This window comes from Bos mutus, chromosome 10, assembly GCF_027580195.1.
Source record: "Bos mutus isolate GX-2022 chromosome 10, NWIPB_WYAK_1.1, whole genome shotgun sequence".
Lineage (NCBI taxonomy): Eukaryota > Metazoa > Chordata > Mammalia > Artiodactyla > Bovidae > Bos > Bos mutus.
The window spans coordinates 29,948,653-29,962,302 of record NC_091626.1 but is presented as its reverse complement, the minus strand read 5'-3'; the positions used below and the strand labels follow the sequence as shown (position 1 = coordinate 29,962,302).

Sequence of the window (13,650 nt, the reverse complement as noted above, 5' to 3'; positions counted from 1 at the left end):
AGAGAACGCACTGGTCATAGCAAACACCCTCTTCCAACAACACAAGAGAAGACTGTACACATAGACATCACCATATGGTCAATACCAAAATCAGATTGATTATGTTCTTTGCAGCCGAGTATGGAGAAGCTCTATGTATCAGCAAAAGCAAGACTGGGAGCTGACTGTGGCTCACATCATGAACTCTCTGTTGCCAAATTCAGACTTAAATTGAAGAAAGTAGGGAAAAACCACTGGATCATTCAGGTATGACCTAAATCAAATCCCTATGATTATACAGTGAAAGTGAGAAATAGATTCAAGGGATTAGATCTGATGGACAGAGTGCCTGATGAATTACGGACAGAGGTTCATCGTGACATTGTACAAGAGGCCATGATCAAAACCATCCCCAAGAAAAAGAAATGCAAAAAGGCAAAATGGTGGTTTCTGAGGAAGCCTTGCAAATAGCTGAGAAAAGAAGAGAAATGGAGGACAAAGGAGAAAAGATATATCCATCTGAATGCAGAGTTCCAAAGAATAGCAAGGAGAGAAAAGAAAGCCTTCCTAAGAGATCAATGCAAAGAAATAGAGGAAAACAATAGAATGGGAAAGACTAGAGATTGCTTTAAGAAAATTAGAGATACCAAGGGAACATTTCATGCAAAGATGGGTACAGTAAAGGACAGAAATGGTATGGGCCTACCAGAAGCAGAAGATACTAAGAAGAAGTGGCAAGAATATACAGAAGAACTATACATAAAAGATAGTAATGACTTAGATAACCATAAGTGTGATCACTTATGTAGAGCCAGTCATCCTAGAGTATGAAGTGAAGTGGGCCTTAAGAAGCATCACTATGAACAAAGCTGGTGGAGGTGATGGGATTCCAGCTGAGCTATTTAAAATCCTGAAAGATGATTCTGTGAAAGTGCTGCACACAATACATCATCAAATTTGGAAAGCTCAGCAATGGCCACAGGACTGGAAAAGGTCAGTTTTCATTCCAATCCCAAAGAAGGGCAATGCTAAAGAATATTCAAACTACTGCATAATTGCACTCATTTCACATGCTAGCAAAGTAATGCTGAAAATTCTCCAAGCTGGATAAGAAGCATATATGAACCAAGAACTTCCAGATGTTCAAGCTGAATTTAGAAAAGGCAGAGGAACCAGAGATCAAATGGCCAATATCTGTTGGATCATAGAAAAAGCAAGAGAATTCCAGAAAATCATCTACTTCTTCATTGACTACACTGAAGCCTTTGGGTGGATCACAACGAACTGGAAAATTCTTTAAGAGATGGGAACATCAGACCACCTTACCTGCCTCTTGTGAAACCTGTATGCAGGTCAAGAGCAACAGTTAGAACCATACATGGAATAACAGGCTGGTTCAAAATTGGGAAAGGAGTACATCAAGCCTGTATATTGTTATCCTGCTTATTTAACTTCTTTGCAGAGTACATCATGTGAAATGCCAGCTGGATGAAGCACAAGCTGGAATCAAAATTGCCGGGTGAAATATCAATTACCTCAGATATGCAGATAACCCTTATGGCAGAAAGCAAAGAGGCACTAAAGAGCCTCTTGAAACTGAAAGAGAAGAGTGAAAAAGCTGGCTTAAAACTCAACATTCAAAAAACTAACATCATGGCATTCGGTCCCGTTACTTCATGGCAAATGGGTAGGGAAACAATGGAAACAGTGAGAGACTTTATTTTCTTGAACTCCAAAATCCCTGCAGATGGTGACTGCAGCCATGAGATTAAAAGACATGTACTCCTTGGAAGAAAAGCTATGACCAACTTAGCATATTAAAAAGCAGAGATATTACTTTGCCAACAAAGGTCCATCTATTCAAAGCTATGGTTTTTCCAGTGGTCATATATGGATGTGAGAGCTGGACCATAAAGAAGGCTGAGCGCTGAAGAACTGATGATTTTAAACTGTGGTGTTGGAGAAGGCTCTTGAGAGTCCATTGAACTGCATGGAGATCAAACCAGTCAGTTCTAAAGGAAATCAGTCCTGAATATTCATTGGAAGGACTGATGCTGAAGCTGAAGCTGCAATAATTTGGCCACCTGATGTGAAGACTAACTCATTAGAAAAGACCCTGATTCTGGGAAGTTTTGAAGGCAGGAGAAGGGACGACAGAGGATGAGATGGCGTCACCGACTCAATGGACACGAGTTTGAGCAGGCGCCTGAAGATAATGAAGCACAGGAAAGCTCAGCATGCTGCAGTCCATGGGGTCACAAAGAGTCAGACATGACCGAGCAACTGAACAATAACAAAATGTACCTATAGTATTAATAGAAAAGGAATGATAGTATCAGTAATGCACACACACAGACACAAATTGAGCAGAACTCCAGTACTGTAGCTGCGTGTTCTACAGGTGAATGTTGTTTCTCAGTTATTTTTAATAACCTTGGGGACACAGTACACTAATGTGATATAAGGTCCTCAGTCCTGTTTTCAAAGCCATTTTAGTTTTGATTGAAATATACTGAATACCGAGTACTCCGTCTGTTGGTGGCATATCTGTTTTGTTTTGACACCGGGCAGAGTAATCCTAGAATCAATCCTAAGAGAAATTTTGAGGGAGACTTTTGTGGTTTTTTTTCCATACTTCAGCCATTCTCTTCTCCTAGGTAGCAAATATTTGACTGATTGGAGAAAGCCTGTAATTGCATTTCTTATATTAGGTTGATTCCTAAGGATTCCTATTGAAGTCATCTTGAGATAATATGTTTGATTTACTATTATTTAGTTTTAATTATTTCATTGTCCTTTCTGAGGTCCATTCAGTCTTAGGAAAAGCGTTCCGTTGGCAGAATCATCTGCCATTTATTCAGGTCACCTATTAAGATCAATGAAGAGTACAAATATGCATAAGATATGGCTCTTAAACTCAGTTAAGGCCTTAGGGAAAATAGGAGAAATAGGTCAAAAGACTTCTTTCTTAAATCCACTTAGGTCCATAAATCATTTGATTATTCTCTTTTACTATTTATCTTCCTTTTAAAAAATGTCACTTCAATGTTTGACCTATAAGAGTTTGTGCTACAAAGATTACCATGAACCCTGAACTCTACTTAGATCTTCTAAGGTGATTAATGTTGTGGAAAAACTCCATACATAGACAGTGTAACTCGGACAAAAATAATAGCTTTGAAAAATAACAAAAAATAATCACTTCTTCAGCCCTTACTATGCCAAGTGCTTAACTTGCGTCAGTGTGATTCCATTTTTAGGAGCAAATGCTTGCTATTCTCTGAAGCGACTCAGGTTACTAATTTCTCATCATAATACAGTGTTCTGCACTATGGTGATGATTGCAGAATGTGGACCCAAGTTACCCTCATTCAGAACCGTACACTGGAGATACCCAAGCTCAAATTAATTACACTTGAATAATTTGGCACATGATGTGGTTGCATCTTCTCATTTATGTTTCTTTCATCAGTGAGAGGATTAACATACTGTTATCTCATTAAAGTTGGGAAAATCATGTTGATAAAAGACATTTAACAAAGTGCAAGAAAATGATTATCATAAATAATAGTAAGCCGCTTTCCATAGCAATTTAATACAGTCACTGCTGCTGCTGCTGCTAAGTCGCTTCAGTCGTGTCTGACTCTGTGCGACCCCTTAGACGGAAGCCCACCAGGCTTCCCCGTCCCTGGGATTCTCTAGGCAAGAACACTGGAGTGGACCGCCATTTCCTTCTCCAGTGCTTGAAAAGGAAAAGTGAAAGTGAAGTCACTCAGTCGTGTCCGACTCTTAGCGACCCCATGGACTGCAGCCTACCAGGCTCTGCCGTCCATGGGATTATCTTATATTAATATCAACAATGGCTAGAACTGTAATCATTTGCATTCTTTAACATGTCTTTATAAGTAGTACATACAGTATTTGAAAACAATAGTATTTGGTATCTAAATGAATAGAAATAGACTGAAATTGGTCCAGGAGTTAAGAATTAGATGACTTGAATAAAAGAACAACCCTCACTTTCTTGTGAGCAAAAGATAAAATTAGCCTGAAATGGCACCTGGGTTGACTTTTTTTGTGGGTGTATGAAAAGAACAAGTTATAATTTAAAGTACAACAAAATATTAGTTTTCATACATATGCAAATGAAAAACAGGAATGTATGAAAAATAATGGATGAATACGCCTTGGATAAAGTCACCTGCTTGCTTTTTATCTCTACACCCCTCCACCCAAATATCCCAGGAACTTATACTTCTCATTTTAATCACTTGCTGTGCTGTTGCTATTGTTTGCATTTACTTTTTTAAAAACTTGGTGAAAGCTTCAGCTATCTTAACAGATATTTAGAAAATATGTTATTTTCTTCAATGAAGAAAAGTTACTTACAAAAGGTTTTAGGGAAATATATTTTAGAATATTAACTTTAAAATGGTTTGAAGTAGATGAGAAAGCCAAAAATGACCAGAGAAAGAGATATTAAGTCCAGATAATACATACATACAGATAAGAAGATATTGTGTGTGTTAGTCGCTCAGTAGTGTCTGACTCTTTGCAACCCCATGGATTGTAGCTTGCCAGGCTCCTCTGTCCATAGAATTCTCCAGGCAAGAATACTGGAGTATTCCTCCTGACGTAAGGATCAAACTCAGCTCTCCCGCATTGCAGGCAGATTCTTTACCCTCTGAGCCACCAGGGAAGGTGATACTAATATACACATAATGGGAGAATCGGCTTGGAAAAATAAATGAGAAGTTATAGTAATTCAGAAAACAATTTGCAGAAAAAAAACATGAAAGAATATCTTAGGAAAAATTTCTTACAGTATTAAGACATGCTTAAGATACTTGGATAATTAAAATTGTTCACATTAAGCTCTTTGGTAATGGAAATGATACTGTATCACTTATATAAACTAGTAACTGCATACCTTTAAAAAAATCTAGGAAACAAAATTTTAACCCATTTAAAACTTTTCTATTTGAAGAGTTTTAGTGGGTTTTGAACCCATTTGTTAATATTTTAAAAGTAATATCTTCCAGTTACTTTGTAGAAAGAACTAATATCTTAAAAATTAGAAACTTATTAATCCATTTCAAAAATGTATTGCATTTTGATGGATGAGATTGAAAATAAATGTTGTGTGATGATTTAGTAAGTACTTCTTCCATTTCCCTCTACTTATCTTTTAAAATGATATTTTACTTTTTAATTATTATATCACAAAATATCAAACCAAGATTTTCTAATTTTCTAAAATAATGAATATTTAAGCACATTGCTTTCACAAAAAATTAGTGAGAAGAATATTTTGCACATTTAATTAGTACAGTAAAATGAAAAAATTTTAAATGTTGTATCCTCTTTATCTCATTTTTAAACATTTCTATTTAAGTGTGATATGCTAAATGCTTTCATCCAGTAATATGAAAATAACATTCAGCAGTTGTTTACTGATAGATATGCATGATCAAACTTTTGAAGATCACTGTCAGAGATGAGACAATTGAACATGTAAGTTTTAGTAAACTATGAAAGGTGCTTCCCAAAGGAATGAGTAGGAACACACACGGGGAACAGATTGCCTGGAGCAATTAGAGGAGACCTTACTGAGATGACCCTAAAACTGTGTCTCATTATGCACAGATAGGAATTTTTTAGTTGGTTATTTCATAGCTATTTAATAAACTGAAGAAAAATATGACATTTCTCAAATGTTTTATATTGGTGAGGTCTGCTTAATTCAGGGATTCATGTTTCCATTGATAAATGTAGAGAAAAGAAGAAAATCTATTATCTTAGATTTAGATCTAGTTAAGTATGCGACTTCAGGTGGATGTAGAGAATGGTGGCTTGTCAAATGTGTTTCCTCTTCTATTACTGTCCTATTTTTCTCTTTACTGGGATTTTTGCTCTTGGGCAAGAGAGAAATATTTCAAAACTTTTGTGGAGTGATGTTTTCATCCTAATTATGAAGAAAATGTTATATATTTAAAAATATATAATACTTTGAAAAAGTTTTCTTAACATGGGCATCCCTCTTTCATAGCACTCACCATGATAAATTGATGTACATTATATTAATTAGTTCATACTTCTGAGCTCTTTGATATCAAGGACATTTGTTATGCCCCCTTTTTGCCCCATACCTACATTTTCCTGGCCTATGCTAGGCATTGGATTGTTTCTCAAAGTGAATGATTAAACGATACAGTCACTTTCTTGAGACCTTATGCCAATTTATTTATATGTAACTCAGGTCAAGTCCACTTAAGGGTGTATAAACTTATGATTAGTAAGTTATAAATTGGAAATAGCCAGAGAAAGAGAAGGATGCAAAGATGCTAATTATGAAAGTAATTTTATTGTTACATTAAAAACCACCACAAAACTTTATTGTTGCATTAAAAACCACCACAAAATCTTGTGACTTAGGACAACAATAACTTATTAATTCTAATGAATCTGTGGATTTGCCTGGTTCATGTAGTGTATCATCTTCTCTTACCTGGAATCACTCATATGGCTGAAATAATTAATCAGCTCACCTGTGGCTAGAGAATCTAAGATGGTCTCACTTAGGTTTCTAGGTCCTTACTGCTCTCTGTTCTGCTAGGCCTTTCTCTCCACAATATCTCTGACCTTTCCATTATTTAGCCTGTACTTCCGGTCATGGTAATAGAAATTTACCAAAGAGTGAAGGCAGAAACTGTGAAGTCCTTTTAGACATCAGGCTTCAGAATTCACACATCATGACTTCTGCCCCATTCTGTTGACCAAGGTCACAAGTCCAGCCGAGGTGCAAACCTCGGAGAAATAGATTCCACCTCTTGATAGGAGGACCTATAAAGAATATATGGTCATATTTAATCTTTCACAATAGCATATGAAGTGTTGTTGAGTATAAAATTTGTTTCTGAGCTGGCTAAAAGTGAAAGTGTTAAGTGCTCAGTCGTGTCTGACTTTTTGTGACCCCATGGACAGTAGCCCACCAGGCTCCTCTGTCCATGAAATTTCCCAGGCAGGAATACTGGAGTGGAGGCCATTTCCTACTCCAAGGGATCTTCCCAATCCAGGGATCCAACCCTGGTCTTCTGAATTACTTTGGAATGTTTAAATGTAATGATTAGCATTACATTTTTTGTAATGCTATTATCTGAGCTACCAGGGAAGCCCTGAAATGGTTAAAAATGAGGGGAAAATGAGACAATAAAGTACTAGCTATCAGAATGGCGAACTAATACCAGAAGAGTCCATTTTCCCCCCAATTTTATTGAGATATAATTGTCATACAGCACTGTATAAATTTAAAGTGTACAGCATAATAATATGACACATATTTATCATGAAACTATTACCACAATGAGTTTAGTGAATAGATACATTAAAGAAATAGAAAAAAATTTGCCTTGTGATAAGAAATCTTATGATTTACAGCTTTAATATATAATGTATAGCAGTGTTTGTTATAGTTATGTTGTGCATTTTATCTCTAGTATTTATTTTATGCCTAGAAACTTGTATCTTTTGACCACTTTCATCCAGTTCCCCTTCTAACCACCTCCTGCCTTTGTTAACCACAAATCTGATCTCTTTTTCTTTAAGTTTGTTTGATTTTGATGTATAATTGACCTACAACTCTATGTTAGTTCCTGATACACAACAGAAAATTCAATTTTAAAACTCTCTTTAATTTTTAAAAATACATGCAAATTATGAATTCCAAAAATACAAAAAATTAAAGTGGGAGTAAAAAATAAAATGCACGTCAAAATTCTAATTACCCAGAAATAACCATTATTAAGATTAATTATAAAAAATCCTGAAATCTTTGTCTGCCTGTATTATAGATCAAAGAATGGATGGATGAATGCTTAATTGAGTAAAAGATATAGCTATATGAATTTACAGTAATTCTCTAAAGCTGATACAAAATAGCATTTTATTTCATGTAAATAGAGGCAAAAGAAAGTATATTGAAAAGGCATATTACTAGAGGTATTATTTGCTAAACTGAGATCTCTAAAGTTAAAAAATAAATAAGAAAATCATTAATAGCTTACAGTCATAGTTTTAACTTTTTAAACCTTAGACAAAGTTGAAAGATAAGGATGTTAGCACTGTTATATTTCCTTTTAACTACCTTCTACATGCCTTCAAATTTCTGTTTATTATATGGTTATCAAAAACAAAAACAAAAACAAACCTTCTTGAACAACACCCAGTCCTCAATATGAGCTTATTTCATAAACCATTGCTATGACAAACCTAGAGACTATATCAGATCTGGACAGACTTGCACAAAGAAAAGTAGAGGAAGTGAGGAACCAGAGACTACATACCATCTTTGTTGGAATTGCCTTTTTTTCTCTGTGAGATTTTACTAAATGTCCAGTAATAGAGTTTTTGTACCTAAATAACAGTTTAATTTACCGTTATGTGAGGATATCATTAGGTTTCATACCATCCATGGGTTTTTCAGGCAAAGATACTGGCGTGGGTTGCCATTTCCTTCTCCATTGGACCATGTTTTGTCAGAACTCATTATTACCCATCTGTCTTGGGTAACCCTTCATGGCGTGGCCAAGAGCTTCATTGAGTCATGCAAGCCCATTTACCACAACAAAGCTGTGATCCATGAAGGGGTATGAAACACCAGAGCCTTTGACTGTGTGGATCACTGTAGAAAATTCTTAAAGAGAGAGTACCAGACAACCCTACCTGTCTCCTGAGAAACCTACATGTGGGTCAAGAAGCAACAGTTAGAACCAGACATGAAAAAATGGACTGGTTCAAAATTGGGAAAGGAGTGCAACAAGGATTTATATTGTCACCTTGCTGTTTAACTTATATGCAGAGTACATCATGTGAAATGCCAGGCTGAATGAATCACAAACTGGAATCAAGATTTCTGGGAGAAATATCAACAAACTCAAATATGCAGATAATATCACTCTAATGGCCAAATGTGAAGAGAAACTAAAGAGTCTCTTGATGAGGGTGAAAGAGGAGAGTGAACAAGCTGGCTTGAAGCTCAACATTCAAAAAACCAAGATCATGGCATCTGGTCCCATCACTTCATGGCAAATAGAAGAGGAAAAAAATGGAAGCAGTGACAGATGCTCCAAAATTACTGTGTACAGTGGACAGTGACTGCAGCCATGAAATTAAAAGATGCTTGCTCCTTGGAAGAAAAGCTATGACAAACCTAGAGAGTGTATTATAAAGCAGAGACCACTTTTTCGACAAAGGTCTGTATAGACAAAGCTGTGGTTTTTCCAGTAATCATGTAAGGAGTGAGTTGGTCCATAATGAAGGCTGAGTGCCGAAGAATTGATGCTTTTGAACTGTGGTGCTGGAGAAGACTCTTGAGAGTCCTGCGGACTACAAGGAGATCAAACCAGTCAGTCCTTAAGGAAATCAACCCTGAATATTCACTGGAAGGATTGATGCTGAAGCCAACACTGCAATACTTTGGCCATCTGATGTGAAGAGCTGGCTAGTGGAAATGACCCTGATGTTGGGAAAGATTGGAAAGTCAAAGTGAAATTTGTTCAGTCATGTCTGACTCTTTGCAACCCATGGACTATGGAGTTCTCCAGGCCAGAATACTGGAGTGGGTATCCTTTCCCTTTTCCAGGGAATCTTCCCACCCCAGGGATCAAACCCAGGTCTCCTGCATCGCAGGCGTATTCTTTACCAGTGAGCCTCTAGGGAAGCCGATGTTGGGAAAGATTGGAGGCAAAAGGAAAACGGGGTGGCAGAGGATGAGATGGTTAGATGGTATTACCGACTCAGTGAACAGGAATTTGAGCAAATTGCAGGAGAGAGTGGAGAACAGAGGAGCCTGCATGCTACGGTTCATGGAGTCACAAAAAGCTGGACACCACTTAGTGACTGAACAATAGATTACCCAGATTCAGATTAGTTACCTGATTCAGTGTGCATTTGTTCCTGGAATATTCAAACTGATCACAGAGATTTCACAGCTCATTTCATTTGTTTCTCTCAGCAGCTGCTTTTAAGATGAAAAAAATCATTTCTTTCAATTTACATCTCTCTTGATTTGAAGTTACTAGTGAGAATTTTTATGATTTTGATCGCCCTTATGATGTTTGGGAGCACGAATAGAATTAGGAGTCTCAGCCTGTCTGTCTCAAACACATTTTATTTCTGTCATTAACCACAACTTTTGAGATTTATAGCATAGAGCTATATGTTTTTTCCCATGTGATCATTGCTGGTGGAAGTTTTTTTCCTCTAGTTTTTACTCTTTTTGTTCATTCTTGTTAGATATGGAGAGGCAGAAATTCTTTGATGCAACTCGATTCTACTATGCTAACCTGTAAGTTCAAGGCAGTAAGTTTTTAAAGAAACACATTTCACGTAATGGAAAATAATCATTAAAAATAGAAAATGCCTTCAGCTTCAATTTTGCAGCAGCTGCAGAGGAATTTTTCATAATGATGGTTAATGTAGAAATCCTCAATGACTTTCTACCTGGTAGTAGCCAAATATTAAAGTATATTTCAAAATGAAAGGTATCTTTTAGGTGCCGAGAAAAATGTGATGAGATAAATCGCTTTTAGGTGATCTAACGTGATAGAAGAAAAGATTCATGATCTTCTGAGTAGTACATGGTTAGAAAGCATGGTTTAGTCCAGTTTAATGTGCAAATAGCATTTCGAGGAGTATTTCTAAAAATGCAGGTCTTAAATCAGTAGGTCTTGGATGGGATCTGCGATTCTATATTACTAGCAAGCTCTCAGTGAAACAGGTGATACTTTTAGTAGCAAAATTCTTCACAACTGCAGACTCAGAGCAACTCTAACTAATCCCTTTAGGCCAGGGATTATAGCTTATTCATCTTTGCAAACCTGTTATCTCATGAAGTGCCTGAATAAAAGTATGCCCTGAAATATTCTCTTGTTAAATAAATGAATTGATATGATAAATAAATAAATCACTACTAGATGCCTGGAATATTCGTATTCTCTGTTAATGATTGACAAGGAATCCTTCTGTTTTGGAGACTAGTTGCATGAACGATAAGATTGCTGCTGCTGCTGCTAAGTGGCTTCAGTCCTGTCCGACTCTGTGCTACCCCATAGACAGCAGCCCACCAGGCTCCCCCGTCCCTGGGATTCTCCAGGCAAAAACACTGGAGTGGGTTGCCATTTTCTTCTCCAGTGCATGAAAGTGAAAAGTGATAGTGAAGTTGCTCACTCGTGTCCGACTCTTCGCGACCCACGGACTGCAGCCTACCAGGCTCCTCAGTCCATGGGATTTTCCAAGCAAGAGTACTGGAGTGCTAGTTTCTTTTAAAAAGTCCAAAGTCCTAATAAAATTTTTGTTTAGTTGAAACTGTTGTACATCACACAGCTCCTTTGGACAACAAAATATTACTTTTCAAATATTTGAACATATTCTTAACTGGTTCTCAATTTTGGTTATGCACTGGAATGATGTGTATTTTTGCTTTTCTAATTCTTAAATATACACTTTTATTTATGAAAGTACTACATAATCACCTTTATTACAATAACCATTGATAATTTGTGTGTGAGCTTTCCTCAGAACAAAATTATAACTATATTCGGGGTGTGAGTGAGAATAGGAAAAAAATCATTTAAAAATCTTGAATTGTCCTTCTGAATAATTATCCTGCATTTTGGGTTACCAATGAATTTGAGAACTGAGAACATTGTATTTTACATAAAGTATCAGCCTTACTTATTTACATATATATATATATATATATGTATACCAGCCTGTTAGGGCTTCCCTAGTGGCTCAGACAGTAAAGAATCTGCCTGCAATGTAGGAAACTCGGCTTTGATCCCTGAGTCAGGAAGATTCCCTGGAGAAGAGAATGGCTACCCACTCCAGTATTCTTGCCTGGAGAATTCCATGGACAGAGGTCCCTGGGTGCTGCAGTCCATGGGGTCGGAGAGTCGGACACGACTGAGCGACTAACACTTTATCAGCCTGTTACTGGTGTTTCACATCTGATTATCAACACATAAATGATATAATTGTATTACTACATTTTGGACCTGGATTGTATAAAGGAAATGAAACAGTAAAATACCAAAGCAAGTATTTAATTACAATTTAAATGAGCAGTTCATAGTTAAAATGTAGGATGGATGAATAGAACTAGCAACAGAAAGAGAGATTCTCTGTAGCAGAAATCCTTGTCCTATTCTTTACAAAATTAACCAGGTAACTTTGAGTAAATTATTTAACTACATTGCACTTCAGTTGTCTTATCTGTAACTCGAAGAGTCAAATCTACCAAGGTCTCTACCAACTGCAAAATTTTGTGGTATGTAACACTAATCTCAACTAAGTGTCATAGTGTTGGTGTGGGGAAAAAAGTAACTTTAAGCAGTCATTTATTCCTACACCTTTCCTTTAGGGCAACTATGTAAAATAAATTCTCAAAAATGTAAAACTTTCTTGAACAACTTGAAACTAACCAAAAGAAAAAAAAATATTGAGTCAATCACAGGCAGAATATAGAGGAACATGTTTTGATGGCCCAACAGATGTAAGTTTAAATTCTAAATATTTCCCCTTCTAGTTTGTGAGCCCATGAGCAAGTACATTTCTTGATCTCTCTGAGTCCATTAATTAAAAAAAAAAATGAATGCATCTGTTTCCTTAAATGTAAAATTGAAGTATGAATATTTATCTGACACGATTGCTATACTTATTAAATAGTGAGATCATTTAATTAACACACAGTGCTCAATTTTTTTAACCCAAATATATTTTGAATGGCTGAAAATATCTTCAGACATCCTATTTAAAGGCATAATGAGCATTAATTATAAAATATTTATGCTGTTCACTGTGTTTCATTTACTTTCAAGAATTCGATGATTGCATCTTCATTTTCTATGATCAATAAAATAAATACCCCAAACTGCAGTGTCTTTTGATTAATAGTGGGACTGTTCCATGAATTGTGCTTCAGATTTTTCTCATGAGTGTTGAATCTGTTTCCTCACTGAATACAAAGTATTCTAGTATGTGGATGTTTTGAGTAGGCAAGCAAACCCTTCTGCATGTGACAATATTATCATTTTCTTTCAGGAAACCCTGATAGATTGGTGTGATGAAAAGGAACTTAATTTGATATTAACAACTGGAGGAACAGGGTTTGCACCACGAGATGTCACTCCAGAGGTGAGATAGTATATACTTTTCTGATATTCAAGAAGTAGACTATTCTTGTGATTTTTAATCCTTTTAATTTTTTGTATGATTTTTGTAATTTTGCTAGACATAAACAACTTCTGTGGTTCTAAGAATGTGAACATTTTGCAGTGGTTGAATATTTACACTTTTTAGAAAAAGTTTCTTGACTTCTTTTCTTTTGACTTAAACTAGATATTATCTAAAATGAGGAAGATTGAATTGGCCCAGAAGGTAATCTTGCATTTGCTCAGTGGTCTGTGGTATCGGCTGAATTTCAGGCATATATTGCCAAAGGAAGTGATAGAAGAACTCTGACTCAGCATGGCATCTGGTCTGATGTGCTGTGTTAATGTAATTCAAAATGTATTTGATTCCTTTTTTCTTTAGATACCCTTGTCATTGGTCTCAGGTAGAATGACTCTAATAGCATAGTTAGACCAATTTTATAGTATTTGATGAGAAAGT

At 36.1% G+C, this 13,650-nt stretch overlaps 1 protein-coding gene across 12 annotated transcripts in view; it reads left to right on the top strand.

Moving 5' to 3' along the window:
* The window catches only part of GPHN (gephyrin), a 535,685-nt gene that overhangs the window by 223,829 nt on the left and 298,206 nt on the right, over positions 1-13,650 (top strand). For all 12 annotated transcript variants that reach the window (XM_070377686.1, XM_070377689.1, XM_070377688.1 and 9 more), the window contains exon 4: positions 13,081-13,173. In XM_070377686.1, the coding sequence (XP_070233787.1) occupies positions 13,081-13,173 (93 nt within the window). The remainder of the gene's footprint in view (positions 1-13,080; positions 13,174-13,650) is intronic.